Raw genomic sequence first — 25,747 nt, forward strand, 5'->3', positions numbered from 1 at the left:
GTGAGCAGGGACAGGCTGGGTGAAAAGCGTGAATCAGTCGCTTAGATCGTTGACTGGGCAGAGCTCAAAACATCTCGAGTATTTTTGGAACGACGATACGCGAGCGGTGCAGCGGTCGGTTCATCGCACCGCATTACCCCACTCGTGGCCTCCAAGATTGGACGGCACGGTGACAGAGGCCATACTCTCAGTATGCGCAAGCGCCTCAGCAGCAAGCGAAACCGAAACTGTTACAACCTCTTTCTTTAACGCATTATTTTTTAATACTCCATATTACTTTGAGAATTGCGCTGGTACTTCTAGAAACATACAATGCTTAATCTCATGACTGCAGTAACAAAATTTAAAAGAAATAACAGTTGGGGAGGAGGAGAACAAGGAGCTGGCAACCACTTCCGAGACCGTACGTAATTTTTGTTTAGTTTTTCTCAACGCTCCTGTGTGCGGTAGCCGATCGTGAGCGTGGTGAAAGTTGTGCGTCGGGTGTGTGTAGTGAGTTTTTGTACTTCATCACTTATTTTCTCACAGTCGTAAGACACCGTGGAAATATTTCAGTGCGTCTCTGATCAGAGGGCACGTCAGCAGCACTCACTCAGTGCGCGAGCACTCCCGAGCCATCCGAGAGAACGCTACAAGTTCGCGCCATCGGTGATGTAAGCAGGTGAGACAAGCACGACCATGTATATTTCAGTCAGCAGTACGTCAACTGGTGACTCCGTGAACTGACGTACACCGGTGGTACGTGATCGTGTCAATCATTGTAGGGCCGGTTTATCGTGTTCGGAAACGCGGTCGTCCCTTCATAATACGCATTATGGGTAGCCTTTTTGTTTAGTTGATTCTGACGTGACCTGTTGCGGGGGTCTTGGATCCTTGAGTGATCCCTTTCTCTGCGGTGGTGTCAGTCGAGGTGGGAAGGGGGTTTCTTTCGCAATGTCGTTTCGTACGTTCTGTCAAAACCAGACCCGGGAAGCGGACGTTAGGTTTCACGTCTCTGAGACACTAATAATATCGTCTATTTCAGGCGCTGCGGCCTCTCTTCGCCCACACTTGGGAGCTGAGGTTGTCATCACAGGCGTGACAGCCGAAGGCGTGCGTGCGACGCTCTGCTCTTCGTGCCGGTAAGCGTTTTCCGCTTTTGTGTGACTCACACTGAACGGACGTTCAACGGCACTCTCCCTTTCTTGCGGTCCATGTGAGCGTCACGCTGAGATGCAAGCTTCGGAGAAACAGCGGAGCGCGCGGCTGGATGTTTGTCCGGTTGGAGAGGGAGCCCCGTGATAAGATCGTGCAGAGTTCGTTCACAGCTGCGCGGCAACAGGTTTAGTTGTTTGGGTTTCATGCGTCGTGCTTGAAATACTGGCCGTTCGCGGGACGTCTAGCCTGTGATCAGTCCTTGACCCGACCTAGCGCCGGAGCGAACGGGTGGCAGAAGCCTCGAATTGCCGGGCGGAGACTCCGTTGGCCCTTCGCAGCATGCAACGCCATAAAGCATACGCGTTTTGAGGTTGCTTTCTCGGTTTTTCCTTTGAATCCTTACTCGTACACGTAAAGGTGTTATGAGTGATCGACTTAGTGGTGTTTGTTTTTTACTTTAGAGTGCGATGATGTTAGCGTCCGGACCCTATCTTTGCATTGCTGCTCACGACACTCACCTGATGTGAATATGGGCCCAGATAGCTGGCACGTGATGCCACCACAGCACTTTGTCTGTACGATTTGTAGCACTTTTTACGCAGTTGCCGACAAAGATAAGTGACGAGCTCGCGGCATTCAACAGTGGCAGGTGCTCCGGAAGCCACACAGATACATTGCTGTTGTGTAATGTCCGAAATGAAACTGCTTATTTATCTTCTCCATGGCAAAATCACCAGACTTATGTGAAACCCTGTTATTCAATCGTGGTTAACTTATGTATTGGAAGGATTGCTGAACATGATCGAACAGGTGATTTTGTGCTCCTGCTATTTGAAAGGGAAGCCTTACAGAGCAGCATTCTCAAGGAGCAGGCAAGTTTAGCTTGCTCCTCTATCTGCTTTTGCTACAGAAGTTTCACATTTTCGTAGTTAAGCTTTTGCTCTTGTCAGCCATCATCTAATTATACCATGCACTCTATTTCTTGAAATGATGCCGGTGGTGGCAAAGACAGCAGCTTTTGTATGTTATATCACTTTATTGCTAAGTCACTCCTGTATGCTTGTTGTACCTTTTGTCTTGTCTCATAATAACTATGCAGCACTTTTTGACATTGACATGATTCCAACTGGACCAAGCACAATCCAGAAGAGTAGCCAGACAGCGCTTGTGTAGACCATTTCTCTGCCCGCTTTCTGTGTCTTTTTCATGCTCTGATTTCACTGTTCCAACCGTTTTGGTTTTAGTGATGTTTCATTTTACAGCTTTGAGTTGTGTATTTTTAGGGCATCAGGAGTAGTAAATTTTGACATCTTTAGATCATATCTTTCAAGTCCCTTTGAGTTTCGTCTTAGTGGTACATTATTTTTACAAAATTCTGACAGGACACATGAAGACACTCAACATAATATGTTCACATATGGTTACTTATAAGCATTCAGCAACTCATGTCAATTTGCACCTGGAAGAGCATAAAATTACTGCTGTGTGGTGGCTATGAGAGCACAGCGTAGAACAGTGCTGGGAGAAATTATCTTATCATCTCATATGATGTGAATATACATCCACATCCTGAATTATGCAAAATGTGGACTATGGGCTTAGCACTCTCTGCGGGGCAACCTTTAGAAGTGGCATGAGTGAGGGAACAGCAACTGGGAAATGCAAGCAGAAAATTACAGCAATTACTACTTTAGGAAGAGGTTCTGCTGGAATAATGCAATGTGATGCCAGTAATGTGAAAGCTTAATTATATATGGCACCTAATTATGCATTTGCATGGACACTTAATGGTGAGTAATTTAAAGTATTGAGAAAAGATGTCTATGCTAATTATGTAGGATAATATTAAAAATCCGCATGTGTTTGTTGGGCTGGGTAAAGGCAGCTTTATTTGGAAACTGAACTGACAGTATGCAATTTCTACACCCAAGAAGCAGAACGCTTATTTGGAAAGCCTTTGCATGGACTAAAGAACCAGTAATTTGTTAGGAGCCCTTCAGGTGAAAAGCCGTTTCAGACAGCTTGAAAGTGCCTGAAGGCTCTTCATGACTGCAGCACGGTCAGCATACTGAAAGGCAAAGGGTGCAGGTTTCTGGGCTCTAGCGTACAGCTCATAAAAGAATGCAAACATACTTGGAGTTCCATTGCAAAAGGAGAGCTAATTACATAGAATTTTATGGAGATTAAAGATAACAATGTACATTACCAATTCACACCACTATTAAACAAACAACACACATAGCATTATATTAAAGACAAAATGCTATGACTAGAATTAATAAGAAGGCCTCAACATGTGCTCAGATACTCACTAGACAAACAAAATAAAACATAATGTGCACTAGTGTTTGTTAACAAAATGCTTTCGCATCTCTTTCCAGCTAAAGGTGGCAATATTGATGTTTTCATATTTATTTAAGAGTGAAGGTAGATTTAATTATCATAATTGCTGATTGATGAGTCTTTCAGTGTAACATATTGTCACAAGCCTCCATATAGATGATAAACGTGTTGCACTTGTGTGCAGTGCACGTAACAATATGTTATTGGCAGATATTGATTGTATATACAGTAGGCAGAACTCTGTTGCTAGATTACTCTGTAAAATTACACTTTATTGTGTGCATCTTTCATGATTAAACATAGCCAGAGGGCTCACACTGGCCACAACAAATAAAACTTATTTTCTGTGATTATGAATATAACTTAACTTTTCAGTGCTGCTGGCCATAGTGTGATATATCAAAATGTCACGTGGTAATTTCTGGTCTGTTGAACAAAACAAATATAGAAAGCAACTAGTCAGAAAATTCTTAAACATTTGTTATTTATTTATTATTGTAGGAGACTAAAAGAAGAAAAAAAAAAGCTTTGTAGGGACTGACAACTAACCAAAACATGTCACAAGATCATTGTGGAAAGGATAATGTGATTCAAGATATTAGAAGAATCTAACATAATATTAGTGGTTCAAGAAAAAATTGACAGTCTCGTGCAAAATTTTCATGAAGTGACACCATACTATGTTGATGCTCGCTTATGAGATCACGAATCGCTACATATAAGAACCATTATTGAATGAATTTCAGATTCTTTCTTAAAAAAAAAAACGGTAATTGTGTTTATTGGTGCTCCAGCAATTTTCATTGAGTATTATGATGAAAGAAAGCTTTGTTGAAAAGTGGTGTCTTCGGAGAATGAAGATGCACAATTGTGGAAGCCTCTCCAATGCATCGCTGACATCATTCTGCACTTTGCAATGTTATAAACCATACCTGCCTGGGCTGATAAGCACGAGGTCACGGGATCGAATCCCGGCTGCCGCAGCTGCATTTCGATGGGGGCGAAATGCAAAAACACCAGTGTGCTTAGATTTAGGCGTACGTTAAAGAACCCCAGGTGGTCCAAGTTATTCCAGAGTCCCCCACTACGGTGTGCCTCATAATCAGATCGTGGTTTTGGCACGTAAAACCCCATAATTTAATTAATACCTGCCAATGCTTACAATTTTATCATAAGATGACAGATTTTTAGAGCTAATTTACTAGTGTCGTATTGACACTAATAAATTTATGATTTTTCATTTTCGTTGTCCAGGATAAATTTTATTTAAAAACAAAGCAAAACATAGCCCTCGACCAATTTTTCAGCCAGATTTCTTGGACCACTTGCATTAATTAGACCTACATATGCTAGCGCCATCCACTTTTTGATTTAATGGGTACCAAGATAGTGGCTGCTGTTACAATGCTTCATGAATAAAAATCATGAACAGTGGCGCAGATCATTCTTGCTGTGACAATAGAGCAGAATGCCTGCTCACAGCGTCTCTACAGAACATACTTTTCAAATTTCCTAAATAATCAGTCGACGTCCTGAGTAATAAAACAGCTTTTACTATTTGTCACCAAATAGTATTTTCTGGCTTTGACTGCAGTATTTTTCCACTGCTAAAATTAGCAGGTCTGTGTGAGCATATATATGGAAGGTCTATAGGTAGTACCCTTGGTGGCATTTCTTGATCTGTATGCATAGTTTTCAATTTGCATTTGAAGGCTGTGCACATCTTGTTCGCCGCATGCCATAGATTCACAGTATTTGTTTCTTAATTGACAGAATGCTGCTGTCTGGCAGCTGCACCCACCCATGAGAGGGCCACCAAGATGGAGCTCCTGAGCCTGCTACGCTCCCAGTGGGAGGCATTGGAATCCTTCAGAGGCCGGCTGGAAGGCGTCGTTCAGCGCTGTGAAGGCATGTTGCTCCTACTTAACCAGGTACCGTCTCACATAAGGTCGACTTTCTCAGTGTACTTATGTGTCACCTGCCCTTGTAACTGCATGTTTGTGATGTTTTTTGTCACCGATCTCGGGGGCGTGCGGGTGTTAGAAGAGATGGAGAAGGAAGACGGAAGGCGACACAGCAAACAGATTTTTTAATAACACGCAACATCAAAACCAAAACTAAAAATCAAGCACACCCAAGCGCACTGCGGGAAAAAATACTAATAAAGATACAAACTAAAGCCTAATATACAAAACAAGTTCTACTTTGCGCCTACGCTCGTCCGTGGCGGCTAATTCATTCAAAGTCGGGCAACCCTGTCCTCTCTCTGAGACGCTACGAATAAGAGTCACCTTGCTGCGCTCGTCGTTGCACGTTTGTCCGAGTCTGAAGCTCGTCGGCCCTTTTTCTCCAGCAGTTAGGTGTCCTCGTTGATGCTATAGTCGCCTTTGCCTTACTGTCGGCGCGTCGTCTCTTTATCGGTGGGAAGCTCGCCGGTACTTCGTCGGTGATGAGCTCGTCAGTAAGTCTTCAGTGACGGCGCTCGGCGTTGCTCAGGCCCACCTGGATAGGCCTAGCGTCGGGATGCGTCGCAACTTCTTCATGAGTGCCGACGTGGCGTCCCGCGGAAAATCGAACGTGGCGGTCTGCCGCAGAAGGGGGATCCTCTCTGGGCTGCCCGGTCCTGCCGTGAGAGGCTGCAGCCAGTCCAGGAGCCTCGCTCGAACTTGCCAAGGTCGACGGCCACACCTTGGACGGCCAACGTCACAGACTCAGCCAGACTCCCAAGTCTCCCGTCGCCAGATCGGAGCTGGCAATGCAACCTTCCTGGCCCGGAGCCACGTCGATAATCCACAGACAGCGCCGTTCATCCCTCGATTACGGCTTGGCCCACGTGCCTCGAGAGCTCGTGCCGTTCCGAACACCGTGCTTCACGTGCTCTTCTTCTTTTTCGCGCCGCAGGCGGCCTCTTACATATGACAATGTTTCGTGCTTCTTAATTGTGGTCTTGTTCCACAACGTAAGTCATAACATGTGTTACAGTACTTTGCGCCTGATGCACCCACTTCTAGTGTTCCCTCTTGTGCCAGAAGACAGAGGCTCACAGGAAGTGATCAACAGTGGCTGATGGCTGAACAAGGGATATCGCAGGCTGTAGCCATTGTTTTGCCAAGGGCGCTTGTCTTCATTTGAACATTTGATGAAGACAACTCAGGCTGTCTAAACGTTGTGTGATGTTTTTTGTGTGTCACCGATCTGGGGGGCTGTGCAGGTGTTATGAGAGATGGAGAGGGAAGAGGCATGGCGACACTGCAAGCAGATATTTAATCACACGCGAACTCAAAAACCTCAAACCAAAAACTCAAATACACACTGAACTAAGACACAACAAACAAATAAATGTCAACAAATGTACAACCTAATGAATCAATAAATGTGCTCTAAGTTCCGCCTCTGTTAGATCTGAGCGTTTTCTCTACGAAAGTCTGGCAACTCTGGCCTTTTGATATCTCCATACAAGCATGGATCTCTCACTCAGTTCGTCGCTGTGGTTGCTCGTATCTTTCCGGCCGGAATCTCGTAGAATCCTTTTCCATGTGGCCGTTTCGCCGATCTTCGCATAAACGTTGCTGCATTGAAGTCGGTCCGTTCACCCGCTCATCTTCGGAGCCTGTTTGACCCGGTCGCTGTTGCTGACGTGGCCGGGAGAGGTGACGGGTTAGGCCTAGCGACGTGCTCGGCTGCCGCTTCCGTCCAGCTTCTTTCCCGAGTGCCGACGTGGCGTTCCGGGGATCATCGAACGTGCCGGTCTGCCGTGGAAGAGGGGTCCTCTCTGGGGTGTCCGGTCCTGCCGTGAGAGGCTGCAGCCTGTCTAGGAGCCTCGCTCGAACTTGCCAAGGTCGACGGCCACACCTTGGACGGCCAACGTCACGGACTCGGCCAGACCCCCAAGTCTCCCGTCGCCAGAGCGGAGCTGGCGATGCGACCTTCCTGGCCCGGAGCCACGTCGATAATGCTCGCTCAGTGCCGTTTCTCCCTCGACCATACCTCGGGTCACGCGCCTCGCGCGCTCGCGCCGTTCAGAACGCTCCGTTTACTTCGTCCTTTTCTTCTTTTATGTCGCCGCCGGCGTCTTACTCATGACACGTTGATACAGCAACAGTTCCTTATTCGACAACTGTTGATGAGGTCTTGTCTCTACCCTTCACTGCACAATTTTTTTTTAAATCTTAGACCACATTGTGCATCAAGGGTGGCTGTCAGAAGTGCCCAGTTGTGCTGTTCCTTCTGCTGTAACAGAATTTGTTAATTTTGCAGCATGTTTCTCAATGTATTAACCTAAGGGTGTTCAAATAGCTAAATTTCCAAATTGAACACAAGTATTTGCAAAAAATAATGTAATTCGTTTAACAACTGAAAGTCAGGTCAACTGACAAGCTCATACATGAGAAACAATTGAGATCTGATTGCATCTAATGCTTTGATACTGATAGCAATAATTTTTTTTATTTTTATTTTTTTATTATTATTTTAATAATGTAAAGGTCACTCACTGCAAGCACCTAGTAGAACATTGCGTTTGTTGAAGGAGCTAAATGTAATACTTGCTTTTTGCTTGCAAGGAGCATTTTGATCTCAAACAACCGTACTGGCCTTGACTAAGCAGCAACAACCATTCCATTTCTTCCCCTCAGTGGCCATTATTAGAGGCCGGATCATTAGGCATTAAAAAAGCGCGTTTCAGGCGCCAAAAATAGGCAGACAAAGCAACGTTTTAGGCCTCCAACATCGTAAATATAGGCATGATAAATTTTTACATAAAAGCAAATATTTCAAACGAAGACGTGCGCGACCTGTATCTACGACAGGAAAACAAGAAATGTTATTGTTTATGATGGCACAAAGGCGCCAACAGTTGAACATAGCCGTGCAATCGTCCCATAAAACTGCTGGACTAATGATGATCATTTGGCGTAATTCAACAAGCACACTGCTCATATGCATGTTCAATGGCCACTGTACTCGAGCGTTGCGCAAAGTGAAACAAGCATGAAAAAGAATACTTGAAAGCTGGGAATGCTGATTAAAAAAGGCGCTACTTTATGTCTGCCTGACGCAATTTAATTAAGACACAACAAAAACAGATAAATAATAAATGCAAAAGAGACTACAATTAATTAAGAAATTAACATGTTCTTACATCAGGACTGTTAATTTTCTCATATACAATGACATTATCAGAATTGTACAGCCAAAACGTCCCAACAGTGCCAAATATCCGCGCACTTGAAGTGCACAAGTTTGAAGAAATCTGTCTGGAGAGCACGCGGAACGTAGTCTAAGAATCAGTGGGAAGATGGTGGAAACAATAGTAAACTACCACCATCTCCAGATTTTTGGATTAAAAATTGTTCTTCTTGTCACTGAGAATGATCTTGTATGCCGAGAAGGAACGCTCGATGGCAGTGAACACCTTAAAAAGTTAATTAAAAACAAAACAAAAGCCGCGTGCATATCACATTTTTCTTTTTTCTTTTGCTCTTTACTCTCCTTTCCCCTGACGTCCCATTTCACTGCTGCTAGCGGTTGTTTTCCGAGAGTTCGTTGAACTGGATGACTAGGTTGAACACCATAGAGTTCCAAACAGTCAAGGTTGCCCGGTAACATGAATTGGTCTCTAACTGCACTCGAAAGCGAAACTTGAGGCTAAATAGTCTTCATACAGGCACTGATATTGAAAAGAGGCATTTATAGGCATTTAGGCACAAACGCCAAAATAGGCATTTATAGGCACTATAAAAACACTATAAAAGCCCTTCGTAACCTCTAATTCATGCTCATATATCAAAGTGGGGCGATAGGAGCGCAAGGAACAAAAAAGGAATTTGCCTAAAATTCGGTCTCTAGCCATTATACAGTATAGACTGCTTATAACGTAAGTCGCCGGAGTCCCGAATATCCGCACTATAAGCGGTACCGCACTATAACCAAAGCAACAATTCTTAAGGCCCGCACATATGCAAAACATGTGTACAGAGCCGCCTCGCGTATGCGACAGTCGAGGAATGCGGCTAGAACGTTTGCATTCAATTTACAGTTGAATCTCGTTAATTCGAAATAATTCACGTGGCGGCGCCTCCGACCGGCATTGCTCCGGCACCGCCATAAAGTAAAAGCTTAGGAGTGACCCCTCAATGTCGCGCGCGAACAAAAAAAAAAAAAAAAACGCTGCAAAAATTTCACCCTCTCAAATGGCAAGGTCACCGATTCTGCGTTGCGCCGGAACATGCGTGTACGTGCTGACTGTGCCGACGTCTCAGCCACGCTACTGTAGCCACGCGTAGAAAATGGCAGTGAATCCTTCTTTCTCCTTTATGCTTCCTCTACTTTCTAGTCATGGGTTGACCTTGCACGCTGCGGCTGTGGCACAGAGGAAAGCAGCGGCGCTGTCCCAGGCCGGCCAACGAAACTGCCCACGCCGGCAAACGCCCGCTTCCCGATAACGGCAGAAAACGAAACTTCGGGGAGCGTGCGCAAAGCCGGCTGGAGCGGCGGCGTTCGCGCACGGTGACAGTCGAAAGTGAGGGAGCTACGAGGGAGGGCGAGGGGAGCCACCGAAGCGACGGAGTTGCCAAGGCGAAATCCGCTTCCCTGCCGCCCTCCTCCCTCACATTCCATGGTCTCCGCGTGCGCCCTTCGCCGTGCCGTGCCGGCGCCGCCCGCTCCCCAAAGTTTCGTTTACTGCCGTTATCGTGAAGCGAGCATTGGATGGCGTTGGCAGTTTCACGGCCCTCGCTCGCCATGCGCGCCGTGATATTTCACGGCTCGCACTCAAGATTCTGGTTTCAGCCTCACTGGCTCTTCGTACGCACCACGTGCCCTTTCTTCCACTTCTTCTCTCTTTCTTCCTCGATCACTCCTTGGGGCGCCCGTTTGAGGGGAGCGTTCGCCATCTCCGTTGACTTCCGTACTCCCAGGCAACCGCACTGTAACCGGTATTTCGTTTCCCGCAACTGCACTATAAGCGATACGTGTATACATGGAGTGCTATAGGACAATTAATGGAAATCTGAAAAGACTGCACTATATCCGGTCCTGCACTATAAGCGGTTACAATATAAGTGGTCTATACTGTATACGCTACGTGATATGGGGTTTATTGGCGTTTAATCCCAGTCACGTTAGGTCCAGCGCAAAGAGCACCCGAGCAGTTCCAGTCAAACGCCAGCGCGAGGCAAAACCAGCGACACCGATCCTTTTGTCTTTCTCTTCCTCACTTCAGGAGCCATGTGACCACAGCGACGCTTGTGCTACCTTCGTCATTACATATGGATTGTCTGGGAGGTCACATAAGGCTTATTGCAGTTGCACAACAATCAATGCTATGTGCTACATAACAGGATGGGTGCAACTATATTGTCACATGTGGAATTGATTTGACAGCTTAGGCAGTGCAAGGCAGGAATCATTCTTCTACAAAGCTGTATTCTTGATCTCGACGTTCAAATTTTAAGGTTAATTTCAATCCCGATTGAAGGCGCCAACTATTGCCCATACATTTCTATTGGTCATGGCTTTAGTTATACCAATCTTTAATGTGGCCCTCACTGTGATTCAAACTTGGCTGGTCAGTGCACGTGTGCCTACAATGGTGGGACCTCAGTGTCTGCAGAGTCTTGCTAGGAGTGCTACTGAGACAGTGCTAGGAAACAGTCAATGTGTCAAAGGCATGTTATCTCCAACTGAAAGCACCAATTTTCTACTTGCCTACCATAAACTTTTAAGCGAGAATGGGGCTCACAATGAGTGATTGCCTTATTTATTTGATTTTGACGTGTGCCTTAAAAAGAAAGTATATGTGTCTTAGAACTGTCAGCAGGTTTTAGTTGTACACGAAACTGCATCTGCAGTGTTAGCAACAACCTACCATCAAATCCATCATCATCATCATTGTCATCACAAGATGATGACAGAACAAGTTTTCGCGTAGGTTGGCGATGGCAACATGCCACTTTTATTGTGGAAGCACATCCAGAAGAGGAGTTACTTTGGTGTGCCGGGTCACATTTTTGGTGTGCCAGTGACTTACATCCATCACAGGATGAACTGCAAGATGTTTAGGCATGGACCACCATTCCGGTCGTGATAGTTGAGGAGTCATTCAAGAAATGCAGAATATCAAATGCAGTGGACTGCATATAGGACAACATCTTGTGACCCATAGCGATAAATAGCTGTCTCAGAGTGACAGTGATGAACAATGAGGCTGAATAAGTTGTCATTCTGTGAAAGGCGGTTTCGGTTTCATCCTTTTCTGATTGTCACAATCAAAGGCACATTACATTTTTCTTGTTATAAAATTGGGCATGCATTAAGTGTGGGTGCACATCGCTTTTAAGGCGAAGCTTTCTTTGCAAACTCTCCCAGACTGTCCGGACCATGGCTGCTGGGTGCTGCTGCTGTCTTGCCGAATAGCTTGTAATTAAAAAATAAATGAAATGAATGGTGGGATTGAACTCCGATCCCCCATCACAGCAGCCCAGAGCTCTAAGGATGCAAGGCCCCAATCGCAGGTATACTTCTATCGTGCCAACTAGCTCTTGAGATTATCGCCACGTGTGTCACATTGCATAGCACGGGTGTGTGAGAGCACATGCAAACGCACTGTCACGGAGTGGCATATTTTCGAGAGTTCGATGGGTTTTTGACGCCAATTGACGGCCGCCAACAACAAGGTGCACTCACTATGCGGCGTATAATTTCGATTAGCGACTGTCACGGAGCGACATATTTTTGAGAGTGGTTTTGATGCTGATTAGCGACACGCCGAATTACGGGCGTCAAAAACGTGGGGTCTTCACTATGTGGCGTATAATTTCGATTATTGACACGCCGATTACGGACCCGGAAGTGTGCGTGTACGTCCACGTGGTATGCCGGGTTCAACCTTGGCCTTTGACCTTGGGAGAGAGGAGAATCGGCCGTTTTCGTCCATGGTGAAAAGGGCGCGGCCAAGACTGTTGGGAGCTAGGAGCCGTGAATTAGGAGAACTCTACATACCGGCAGTTTCCCTACATAGGGAACTAGGGAAAGGAGAGGCTATTTAAGCGCAGGTTTTGAGCCCTGCTGATTAGTCTGGAAGCTGAGCCTATGCGCTGCTGAGAAGCCGTCGGGGGGCTAGTGCCGTCCAGTATCGCCTGGGATGCCTGGTCACGTCGGAGCTCCAAGTAACTAGTTGGCAGACGAGACGTGAAACCAGCGTCTGCAACGAAGTTCACGGTAGTTCGCCTCAAGTTAGGTCAACCTGCTTGAGAGAAGACGTCAGATCTAGACTCCCGGGAAACCCAGCTCAGCAATTCGCATCCACCTCGACAAGATCGGACCGCCAGCATTCTTCGGGAAAGCTTTGTGCACCGACTTCCACGGTTTATGGACTTGCTGCTGCTGCCCGGCCATGCGTATGACACCATTTGTTTTCTTTTGAACTTTGCTTTAGTGAAATACTGTTAAGTGTATTCTTGTGTATTTGAACCTCGCACTGTTTCGTTTTTATATCTACTGTTAATTGCTTGTGTTTATTCGTCTTCATCATTGTGTATATTAAGTTCAGGTGTGTTAGTCTGTCTTGTGTTTTTCTCATTATTTTATTTTATTACTTTGTGTATATTTATCAGCCGATAAATATCTTGTTTTTTTGTTTACTCCCGATTCTGACTCTCTTCACTGTGTTCGCTTGAGTACAGAACGACCAACCAGCTTGTCTACCCCGTCGATCGACTTCGCGCCGACGACGAATCGGGGACAGCTGTGACACGCACCCAAGCAGATGTGAAGGGGGCTGCATTTGGACTGCTTGTGATGTGGATGATGTGGTTTGGGTGAGGGCCTACGGTGTGATTTGCACTGACAATGCACTGACAACAGAGACTTACACAGGTTTCAGCATTCTTCGGGCATTTAAACAAAGCTTTACTGTATATAGATTCCAATAAGGTGCATTGGATCTGGCACAATTTTTTTTTTTTACTTCAAGCCTATAAAAAAAGTGGGTGCTGCACATTATGTTTGAAGGCATGTTGAAATGGAGTTGTAGTTGTTGCACACCATTCAGTCACTTTTTAGCTTCTGGTAAATACTATCTAATAAAGCAACAGTGTGCCTGTACATTCTTGTCTCCTTTTAATTCAACCTACCAGATAATTCGATCAGTTCAATGAGGTCTCCTCAAGCTGTCCTAAACAGCCTTTTTTTTTTCCTGGTCACCTGCAGCATTGCCTTTGTTGGTGTTAGCTGCAAATAAATTAATATTGAATTCAAAATTCTGGTGGTCTCATCTAGGTTGAATTAATGTAAGTCTGTTGTAGTTACGACAAACAATCGAGTCAGGCACTGGCATCTGTTCTTGTCACGGCTGTCACCCGTTCGCTGTCGGCGCGAAGTCGATCGATGGGGTAGACAAGCCGGTTGGTCGTTCTGTACTCAAGCGAACATAGTGAAAGAGTCAGACTCAGGAGTAAACAAAAAAACAAGATATTTATCGGCTCATAAATATACACAACGAAAATAAAATAAAAAACACACACTAGACAAACTAACACACCTGAACTTAATATAGCACAATGATGACGACAAATAAATAGGACGAGCAATTAATAATTGAATAAAAATGAAACAGGGCGTCGATCAATTATACAAGAATACACTTAACAGTAGTTCACTAAAATAAAGTTCAAAAGAAACAAATGATGTCATACACATGACCGGGTAGCAGCAGCAAGTCCATAAACCATGAAGTCGGCACGCAGAGCTTTTCCAGAGAATGCTGGCGAGCCGATTTTGTTGAAGTGGATGCGATTGCTGGGCTGGGTTTCCCGGGAGTCTAGATCTGACGAATTGCCTCAAGCAGGTTGAGCTAACTTGAGGCGAACTACCGTGAGCTTCGTTGCAGAAGTTGGTGTGTCTCGTACATCAACTAGTTACTCGGAGTTCCGACGTGGCTAGGTGGCCCAGGCAGTACTGGACGGCACTAGCCCCCCGACGGCTTCTCAGCAGCTCATAGGTTCAGCTTCTAGACTGGTTAGCAGGGCCTAAAACCTGCACTTAAATAGCCTCTCTTTTCCCTAGTTCCCTATGTTGGGAAACTGCAGGTATGCAGAGTTCACCTAATTATTTCATGACTCCTCCCAAAAGTCTTGGCCGCGCCACTTTTAATCAGGGGCCAGGGAACGGTAGATTCCCCCCTCGCTGTCCAAGGTCGCACCCCCGCACTGCACCACATGGATGCACACGCACACACTTGGGTCCGTTAATAGGCGTGTCACTATCTCGAAACTATATGCCGCACCGTGGGACCATGACTATTTTGACGCCCGTTGATCGGCGTGTCGCTGACTCAAAACTATGCCGCTCTGTGACAGTTCTATTGTTTGTCACTGTCATTTTTTTTAAAAGGGAACGTTTGTGTCTGTTGACAAAAATTGATGAGAAATTTAACAAAAGTGCCTCTGCTTTGACAAAATAACAAATTGCTCTCGGAGTCGCCAATCTTATACCGCACATGTCTTTACCTAGAAGTTCCAATTCTTCAGCAACAGGGAAACCAATTTCCGTTGCTGCTGTTGCTTGACATGACAGTGAACACCTTTCCCGGTTTAATATGTTTGTAAACTTTGATATATAAAAGGTTAGCACCAAGTGTATTCAGTTTCGTCTTCGCGTGTCCTTGTCTGCTGTTGCTGCCAGTTTTTTATACAAGTAAAATACAGGAAACAGGCATCTGAATGGCACTGTCTAAATGCATTCTTTTCTATGACTTCTTCGCTCAGGTGCTGTTCTTCATGCTGTGTGACCGGTGGTTCTGTCCAGACGACCGTTTGACAGGCCTCTACTCGCTGCTTTTCTACAACATCCTGTGCTATCTGTGCCACTATGCAGCCAATGTGTTCAGCTTGCGTGACTACACGCCTTACGTCCACGTGTCTGACCAGTCCAAAATACGACACCTTGCCATGAGTGTCACTAAGGTTTGTGCACTTTCCGTTTTCCGTCTCATTTCGAAAAATACTGGGAAGCAGCTTTGGTACAGCTGCCATCAGATTTTACCCAAACAGTGAAAACACATATTGTCACAGACCCCCTGAATGAGGAGCCAACGCCGGGCCAAATTCCAAAGCAGACTTATCAGCTTCTGAAAACAACCCCATGAAAGCAAGGACAATTAGTAAGGGACCCTCTGGTGCGCCAGCGAACGCTGGTTGTTGTCCAAAGACCGAGTCAGAGCCCAGAGTTGTCAACAAAATATATTCTTCACACAAGGCAGTTACACACACACATGCACACTTAGGCTAGACACATCACAATACAATTCAGATGGGTATTCCCAAAACACAGGAAAATAATTAATGACAAGTACTAAGAATCCAACACGTAATGTACGAATGAATAAGAACACTAAGTGTCCAATCGTATTCACCCGTGCTGGTCTTGAGCCGGACGATCTCGGCGTAGTTCGAGGCAAATCTCGAAGAAGGAACTACTTCCGGAAATGCAGGCGCTCGATGAACTCGTCGACTAGCTTGCCAGGGAATCCCCTTCTTCCGCAGACAGTCAGTCTTCACGTTACATCTCTTCAACGGCCCAGTTTGATTCCCCTTCTGATTCTCGCACGGCATTTTTATAGCTTCCACAGGCGTTCTCGAACCTTCCTATCGAAATTGTGATCCCTTAGCATGGCCAAAGCCTGGGAATCTTCTACTGAATTCTCGCATCTTCGACCGCCGCCGTCTGAGTGTCGTCGAAGGGGGCTGGTGACTCATTGTAGGTGAGCGCTCACGCTGTAGTAATCTCTCTCTCGACTCGCCGGGTGAGAAGGTGTCTCGGCACGCGCGCTCTCTTTCTCTCTGGTTACCGTCGCCTCGTTGATGCTTCTAGATGTCTAGACTCCGATGGCCGCGTCGGCGGTTTTAGGCGTATGTGCTCTCCCCCTCTGTTGAAGCTGCCGCGGGGCCGGTGTGTTTCTCTCGCTGGCTTGCGTGACACATGGTGCGCGCTTTGATTATGCGCTCTTTTGTGACACATATACAGCGTGTCCCAGCTATCACGCAGCATGGTTTAAAGAAAGAGGAACGGTGTTACGCGAAGCAAACCTAGTGCGTATTGTTTCCAGTACAGTGGAGTAGCCGCCAGTATTTTTTTCGTTACTGAGATTTAATTAATTAATTGTAATTAATTATCTAACTCGAGAAGTACTGTCCTAATTATTAAAGTGTCAATGAGAAAGCTGTAGAGCAACATGAAAAACTCCCGATACAGCTTTCCGTTGCTCAATACGTGCTACATAAAAGTGTTTTTCCGAGCATGAAAGAAGCCCGGGAATAAATGCAAAGTGCCTCGAGTGGCCAGTCGTGCCGCAGTTCTGCGTGTATTCGCGGGCTTCTTTCACACTCGGAAAAGCACATTTATGTAGCACGCATTGAGCAACAGAAAACTGTATGGGGAGTTTTTCATGTTGCTGTACAACTTTCTCATTGACACTTTGATAATCAGGACAGTACTTCTCGAGTTAGATAATTCATTACAATTAATTAATTAAATCTCAGTAATGAAAAAAATACTGGTGGCTACTCCACTGTACTGGAAACAATACGCACTAGGTTGGCTTCGCGTAAGGCCGCTTAAACTTCGCGTGAATGCTTTGGAAGGAGGATGCATTAAGCTAGCAGTTTCAAGGGCCTCCAACAAAAATCTGGCCCAACACCCTTGACAGGGGACACATAAAGGTGTCTAAATGTAAGAACATGACATTTTTGACCTTGTATTCTGCTTGAGGTGAAGTTATTCTGCATTTTATATGTTAGACGAGAAAATACTGGCAAGCCTTGGAGATCCCTAATTCATCATCATCATCTGGACGAAGGCCTAAATAATTTACTATAATAACTTTTCTACGTACAAGGTATGGTTGAGTTTCCCAGGAGTTGTATTTGTCATGGCACAGAAGATGGTCAGGAGTAATAGCATATTGGACTACCGAGCAGGCCAGGACAAATGCCCAAGTGTCCCATGTTCTGCACCCACGTGACCATCTTCTGCGTCATGACGTCGTCATGCATAAACCTCCTGGGAAACGAAACCGAAGCTCACATGCACAAAAGCCAATACAGTAGACTTAAAGGAGAAGATCAGGCATGCACCTTAACGTAGCAATTGCTACAAAGGAAACCCATACGGGTTCCTCGAAAGAAAAGCCTTGCAGTTGAAGAAAAATTTGTCCTGGTCTGGGACTCGAACCTGGGACCTCCATCTTTCCGGGGCAGCTGCTCTACCACCTGGGCTAACCAAGAGGCTAGCAGATGGCAGGGCAAATTCGAATTTGTCAACAACTTGAAGCAAAGGCAAGTGTTTGATGCAATAGTTCAGCCAAAACCCGTTTGGTGGAGAGAAGTAATTAAAGGGGAAAATAAGACATCCACCCAAATGTAGCAATTGCTACAAAGGAAACCCATACGCAGGGGTGCTACAGTTGGGCTAATTGCGCCATTTTGATACAATTTGTATTTTTGCGCTGAGCTGTGCCAAAACCGTGATACATGGTGAAACTATGCCACACTGCGCCAAAACCCCCGACCTGCCGCAAAATTTCTTGGTTACGCTAGTTTTAGCGGGAAACAAAGACAGCGCTGGCAACCTGCAGCTTGGACATCGCCATCCAATCCAGTTCGATCCAGTAGTGCAGACGAGATCCAAACACATGCTACTTTTAGCCACTGTACACATGCCTAGACGAGACGTTGGCGTGTTTGGTGGTCGGCGCCGAAGAATATTTTTCCTGCTGGTTGCAGTGCAGTGTGTTGTATATGCAGTAAAATCTTGCGGAGACACGGAGTGCGCGTTGCTTGCAATAACGAAAGCAGTTTGCCATTGCCGCATTGACTCGACAAGATCTTCGCCTTATCCGTGCACGCGGTCACGAGCGGAGCGGGTACGAATACTCCACAGGAAACTAGCATGTACGATACAGCAAGCGACCCAGCTTTGTAGGCGAAGCAATGCACAAAACTAGCAAGGGTTTGGTTTCACGCGGCGACAGGCACCTCGTTTCAATGAAACGGCACCGATTTTCGCTGTACACCGCCAAAACCCCAAAAGATTGTCAAACAGTTGCTGCATGTTTCGACTACTGCCGGAACGCCGCGACACATCGTCAGCGTAAGCGCGCGTGGCGCCTGCAGTGCACTGCTGGGGCACGATCGAGGCCGTTCGGACATCATGTAGGTCAACCGTGCACGCGAGAACATCCTAACAGATCTCCGTCGCACCCCTACCTACACTGCTAGTTGAATTACTGTACTCTGAACGCACTTTTTTTTCCAGAAATCCAAAGCAAAGTCATTATGTAACGTGCGACGCTCCAGCTCCGAACAATTTTTTTCTATAACCTGCTCCAAATTTGCGTGTTTCCTCGAAATGTGTTGCACCACTGCATACGGGTCTCGAAAGATCGCAGCCTCGTAGACTTCCGTAGACTAAACTTCCGTTGGAAAAGATGAAACTGGCCAACTTTACGTTCCCTGAATGGAAATTGATTTACTTCATGTCCATGTCATCACTCTCAGACAGCACTTTATCGCTGTGTTTATCACTACAGTTATAATTACATTTTTCGGTTAAATCATACATTCCTTGGGCACAAGCTTTCATATTTTGACCGTGAAATTGGCCTTCGCCAGATAAATTTGAACCTGCCAAATTTGAACCCTGCCAATCTCACTGCCACTATTGGAGCCAGTGGTGACTCCAATAGTGGCAGTGCCTATCTTGGCGGCACTTAAGGCGCAAATGTAGTCAGACGTAGCGTAAGCGCGCGTGCGCCGCACAAGCTACATCATGTTGGCGCGAGCAACAGCGTCTATAGTTTGACACTCTGGCGCAGCCAATGTAACTGGACGCAGCCAACGCGCTCCGATGTGCCCAAAGTCGAGATGGCTCTTGCTCCATCTGCACATTGGTCGCGCTGACTTCACCGACCCACAATGCATTGCACATGGTGAAAGAAAGGCACCCACGCCGCTTTGCTGATGGTTGCAGACAGCTGTTCAAAGTGGCGCGCGGGTTGGGGATCATTCTGCGCATGCTCCGAAGATAGCAGTGGACGGCACGCGCATTGAAGTATAGAGGAGATTATATTTTGCAACCGGCATATCGTGACTGGCCACAAACGACGCTTGCCGATGTGCCGATAATGTCTGACTATAAACAGGCCTTTAGGGTACAATGTATGCATCAAACGCACGTCACCTCCCATTTGAAAATGCCTATTTTTGGCCTGCCACACGAAGATTTTAAATGGAGAATGGTAGTTCACAACGAATTATTACAGTACAGTAGACTTCCGTTAATTTGACTCTGGTAAATTTGATCCCGACCAAAGATCCCGGCTGGCACCTATGTAGTTCTATGGGCCCAAGCTTTGGTTATTTCGATCCTAAAATTGGCCTTTGCCAGGTAATTCGAACCAATAGCGATTCCTTTAGTGGCAGCATCTGTCTCAGCAAAGCTTAGGGGACAGTGAATGCATTAAACACACGCCATATCCTGTCGAAAACGGCTATTATTGGCCTGCCCTTGGAAGATTTTCAAGCACTAACGGTAGCGCAGAATGTCTGATAATATTATTTACTTGATTCTATTGTGTGCCTTTTTTTCCCCCTAACACATTGGGCGCAAGAACCGAGTTAGTGGTGTTCATGTGCTTTGCCGCATAATGGCCAGCCTCCATGGAGTAAACTTTCGCGACACACATTAGTGGCACGGCGTCTTGCCGCCTGCCACTTACCGCGCCCGGGTTGCCGCTTCTCGGCAGTTTTCTCGCAATGCGGCAAGGTTTCTTTGCCGCCAAGTGAATAGGTCCGAGTGCTATTTTTGCCACCTGCCGCCCAAGCAAACCACCTTGGGCGGTAACTTGCGCAGCTGTCGTCATAGCAATGCACACAGGGAGAGTCGGAGATTGAGGGTGCTTCGATGTCCTCCCAGTCCCCACTGCTCCATAGGTTCAGGGGGACTGGGAGGACAGTGCGAGAGTTGAGACACCCTGTAACCCGGCTGTATTGCGGTAAAGCTCACTTTAGGAAACTGGCCGCCAGTGTGCAACACATTAGACTCTTGCCCATTTTTCTTCCTTAAACGTTGGCGAGGGCGTTAGATTTCTACTTTGTTTAGAAGCTTTAATGTCATTTGTATGTGAGTTTTCTACTTTGGACACATTGAAAGAGGGTGCGCGTTTGATTTGGGGGTATTAGAATTAGGCGAATACTGCCAAAAGAATCAGTGGTATGTTTTGATGTCTTTTTTTTTTCATCTTGCTTAACTCGACCCACCAGATCATTCGATCAAGTTTGTCTGTCCTATCAGGGTCAAATTAATGGAAGTCAAATTAATGGAAACTGTATTTACCTAATTCCAACGTGCCGCTTTTTTTTTTTCAAGAAAGTTTGTTCGACAGTTGCCTGTGCAGTGCAGTCCGATACGAAACAAAAACTGCATTTGTAGCAACCTACCATCCTAGCCAGCAATATTGTCATTGCTGTCACAAAATGCTGACCATGGATGGCAACAAAACAAGTTCTCGCATAGAATGATGACGATGGTGCGCCACTTTCAGTCTGATCATGAAAGCACATTCACACTGTAAGTTATATTAAATGTTAAGCTAGCGGCAACAAGTTGCTTCACATTTTTACGGCATTCTGGAGAATCGGATGTGTTGCAGGATGAACTATCGAAGTGGTTAGTCTAGGCATGGCACCATTTCGTTTACAATTGTTGCGGAGTGAAAATTTGACAAATGCAGAATATCAAACAGGCTATGGGCCGTATGGAGGACAGACAGCATGTGGTTCTTCCTACACAGTGATAAAGTGCTGTCTGAGAGTGGTGACCTGAACATTAAGTAAGTGAATTTCCATTCTGTGATGGTAGAGTTCGCCAGTTTCATGTTTTTCTTATTGCCATAATGGGATGCATGCTACGTTTGTGCTAGAAAATCAGGTGCGTGTTCGATTTCTACTTTGTTAAGGAGCTCTAATGCCATTTCTGTGTTAGTTTACTACTTAGAACTGATTAGAAAGTGGAAGCGCATTCAATTTAGGGACGTGTCATAATTGGGCAAATGATGCCAAATGTAATCAGCATTGTGTTTTGATGTTTTTCTGCCTCTTGTTTAATTTGACCCATTGGATAATTTGAACAATTCTGTTGGTCCCATCAGGGGCGAATGGACGGAAGTCGACTGTATGCAGTTAAACCTGCTAATAACGAACCTCCATATAACGAATTCCTGGATATAACGAAGTTTTCCTATTCTCCGCCGTTACTCCATAGAAGCACATGTATTTGAGACCTCTACATAACGAAGTGGCAGCGGGAGTCCCCCTCGATATAACGAATTTTCCTCTCCGACAACCTAGAGATTTCGCCCCAAATTTTGTCATTTTTGCGCGAGCAGCAACCGGAAGCACCTTCTCCGCCGCGACGGAATGTGAAGCGAGCGCACGTGTGTGAGGCAGGCCCTGCATCCCTTGACCCGGCGATCTTGCCGCTGCGGGCGTGACCTTTCCCCCTCCCTTCATTCAAACCTGATCCTGCCGTTTGCTGCAGTTGGCGTAGCCTGCCAAGCCGGCACTCTCTCCTTTTCCAGTTGATGTTGCCGACGCGCTAGTACACGCTGTGACACATCACACTCGATAAGCGCGGACATGCGCTGTCAAACGATGGCGGCGTGTGGAAGCACCGCTGGAGAAGCGAGCGAAGTGACCTTCGTGCTGTTGTCTATCGCTTCAACGCAAACTGAGCGCCGAGAACACACAGCACGCACAAAGCTACGACCTACACTGCTAGACTCTGCCCCAACGCAGATGGCTTTCAAAATACGGCCCGCGTGACCGCGTGCTGCTGCGCAGTACGCAGTTGATGCCAGAGTACAGTACAATGCCGCCCCGCTATCCCTCCCCCCTCGCTCCCTTGCCGGTGCCTCGAGTGCAACAGAAGAAGGCGCGCTTCCTCCCTGCTTTTCTCGCGCGCGAGATTTAGACGCGGTCTTCGGCTCCCCTTGTACGTTTTCACTTGCACATATAGCATACGGCGCGCGGCGACTGCGTTATCGCCTTGGACTTTATACAGAATATCTATGAGCCAAAACTAATTTTAGGGCCACACTGCGTCATAAACACCATCTTTATATAGCAAATACGGATCTCAAGGGCCATACTTTTGCTGACGGAAACCGAAAATACGTCATAGTTGTCGCCCCCGACACTTTGGGCAGTCAATGCCATCGTCAAGCCACCAAGCCAAGCGACATGAAAAGTCAAAATGGCCGCTCAGGCCGGCGTGGGGTGGCAGTTCGCAACGTATGATGCGGGAACGGTCCCACAGTTGCGACGCAACAGTGGGGTTACCAAGCATTGGGTTCTATGGGAGCTGTGCCGGGACCGGCCGAAAACAACGTAACAGCCGGGAAAACGCAGCCCCTGGGAACGTAACAGCAGGGTTCTACTGTAACATTATACGACGCTACGACGCCATCGTTACGCTCGCTCTTTGTTTCTGATGCCGGTTGTGCGAAACGATACGCGTCCACGCAACCTGGACCTGGTGTGACATTTAAGGATGAGTGCTTTGACGAAAACGGAAAACGGGTGCGCGTTACAATTGAGGGTACATTAGAATCGAGTAAATACGGTAAGCGTTTCTTTTTCGAATTTTTGTGCCGAACCTCCATATAACGAAATCCTCTTTATAACGAAGTTTTCTGGGAACTTGTCAATTTCGTTATATCCAGGTTTAACTGTAGTAAAATATTTGAGGGTGCTTTGAGGCTTGCGGGTATTTTTTCTAAAGTTTCTAGATCTAGGACCTTAATTTAATGCAAAAAAAGAAAATTTGAAAACATGACATCGGCATACCTTTTATGCCTGTTTAGGTTAAGTTTGATGATGACTTCACTTGACCTGTCCGTGCAATGAGTTAGCTGGTAAATTTGGCAAAGATTGAGTGGGCCGCTTGGCGACATTCTTTGCGTGCGTGCGTTAGGTTGCAATTACTGTGTGAGTGAGGCTGTGAAATGGAGGATGCGGTTGTACAGTAGCAGCCTGTTTCTCTCCAGCTCGCTCTGTTTGTGTGCGCAGGTGGTGCTGGACCTGACCAAGGGTGTGACGTTTGTGATCACGGGCGTGTTCATGCTGCTCGTGTTTGGCCTAGAGCAGGGACTGGAGCACTTCAGCCCGAGCTGGCCCTACCTGGCGCTGACGAGCGCCTACTTTGCACTGACCGAGCGTGCATGCCAGGAGCGGCTGCCCACCGTGCTAGGCTGGCTGCAGCTGGCCTCCTTGGAGAATCTGGAGCCTCTATGGGCGCCCGTGCTGTGCCGCCTGGCCTCCTCCCTGGCCACCCTGCTGCTCGTGGTGGCTGTCTCCTTCTGGGGCGGTGGCCACGGTGGGGGCGCCTGGGGCCTCTGCCTGCTCGCCAGCTATTTCAACGTCTACCTGGGCCTTAAGGTGAGGGGGAGTGTTGCTGACTGCAGGCAGTGCTAGCCTTAGAATGCTGCTGGCAGATGCACTAGCAGAGTGCCACTTGTCAGGTAGAGCCCGTCACAGCGCACACGGAGAAAATAAATGACCAGGACAGAATTGAACCACGGTGTACCATCCGCTGTACACCATATGTGGAAGGGATGTGCTTCGGCACTTTCTTGAATTCCTCTGCACTACAAAGCTACTAGAGTGTGCATGGTGAGCCATGTAGGAGGCGGTGAGACGTTTATTCATTGGTTGATTGATTCATTAATTGAAGTTTTTTTTTAATTTGATTTATCGAAGGGTCACTTGAATGATGAATCAATTCACGGACTGGTTGATCTGTCAATTGATTTAATGCTCAGTTGATCATTTGACTGATAGACATGTTGACAGGGTTGTACCGTGCAGATACAACACAGTGCTATGAGGGACACTGTAGTGGAGGTCTGCAGATTGATTTTAACCTCCTGGGGTTCTTGTACCCTATGCCTGTACATAAGCATTCTTGCATTTTGTCCCAATCAGAATTCATATGTCACGACCAGAAGTCAAACCCGCAATCTCAGCAGCACAATGCTCCAAGCCACTGAGCCGTTAGACTTCTGTTAATTCGACTCTGGTTGCAATGTTAAAATGAATTTCACCAATGTTATTGCAATTTGGCAAATAGTTATCACTAGGGGATTCTGAATACTCGAATATCATTGAATCGAATAGAATATTCGAGTAATTTGTTAATTGACTTGAATATCTACTATTCGATTTTCCGAATATGCAATATACAGTGGAACCTCGATTATAAGTTCCCCGGTTATGCGACTACCCTTATCGTAACAATGAATTGGTTTGGGCCCGGCAAAACCCCAATAGAAATAATGTATTAATAACCTCGATTTTACGAGGCAATTTTACGCCGACTCGTCTCGTACGATACCTCTCTGGCACCGTCAGTGGAAAAAAAAAAGTTCTAAGTAGGGACGCAGGCTGGCACATAAGCACACTGCAGGCAGCTGATAATGGGTGTGCAATGCTGTATTTGCCCGAATGTAACGCAACCACGATTGTAACGCGAGGGGCGACTTTCCAGTCAGGCGAAATAAAGAAAATTAAATAGCTAATGTAATGCGAGATGAACGGAAAAAGAAATGGTACCTTTATTCAAGGCATCGCAATTCGGCAACATTCTCTTCACTCATCATAGTCGTCTGAAGAGGAGATGAAGCTTTCCTTAGGCAGTCTTCTCGGGTGATCACTTTCGCGTGACTCGACACTGAAAGCATCCCCGACAAGTGTTTCTGGCGCTGACCTAGGCTCACAATCAGCGCCAAGACAGCTGTTGGCAGTATACTTCGAGGGTGCCGGGACAAGCCGAGCCTCGCGAAAGCGAAACTATCTCCAAAATTGATCGCCCCAGAATTGTCACCTTCGGTGCCGCCGAGGTTGATTAAAAGATTTAAGTACTTCTTAAAAGACCGCACAATCATTTCATTCGGGGTCACTACCAGGCCACTTCATGTTGCACAGAGCCTTCCCGACTGGCCTCGCATAAAGTGGGCCTGCCATCCACAAATCGTCGACTCCTTGACGTCGAGACACCGAGCTGCGGCGAACTTTCCCAGCTCCTTGGCCATCACAATTGCTCGTCTCCCGAAACGACCGTCGTACCTGAATGTGCTGCGTCACCATAACATTGCGAATGAACGGAGTCGAACCACAAAAGGCCGTAGAGTATTGCAGCATCGTAATCAGTCACA

The 25,747-nt window shown here is 46.4% G+C and overlaps 1 protein-coding gene across 2 annotated transcripts; it reads left to right on the forward strand.

Annotated features, from left to right (window-relative positions):
* The first annotated feature begins 429 nt into the window (after positions 1-429).
* Positions 430-24,078, forward strand: LOC119434443 (uncharacterized). 2 transcript variants are annotated; one of them, XM_037701594.2, is made up of 5 exons: positions 430-661; positions 1,025-1,121; positions 5,254-5,411; positions 15,246-15,443; positions 23,604-24,075. In XM_037701594.2, exons 3-5 carry the CDS (start codon positions 5,301-5,303, stop codon positions 24,006-24,008), a joined length of 714 nt encoding a protein of 237 aa, XP_037557522.1. In that variant the 5' UTR covers positions 430-661; positions 1,025-1,121; positions 5,254-5,300; the 3' UTR covers positions 24,009-24,075. The 2 variants fall into 2 exon arrangements, with proteins under 2 accessions (XP_037557522.1, XP_049515442.1); XM_049659485.1 differs by lacking the exon at positions 1,025-1,121 and having other exon boundaries at positions 23,604-24,078.
* The last annotated feature ends 1,669 nt before the right edge of the window (positions 24,079-25,747 follow it).

Source organism: Dermacentor silvarum, unplaced genomic scaffold (genome assembly GCF_013339745.2).
Source record: "Dermacentor silvarum isolate Dsil-2018 unplaced genomic scaffold, BIME_Dsil_1.4 Seq1071, whole genome shotgun sequence".
NCBI classification, from domain to species: domain Eukaryota; kingdom Metazoa; phylum Arthropoda; class Arachnida; order Ixodida; family Ixodidae; genus Dermacentor; species Dermacentor silvarum.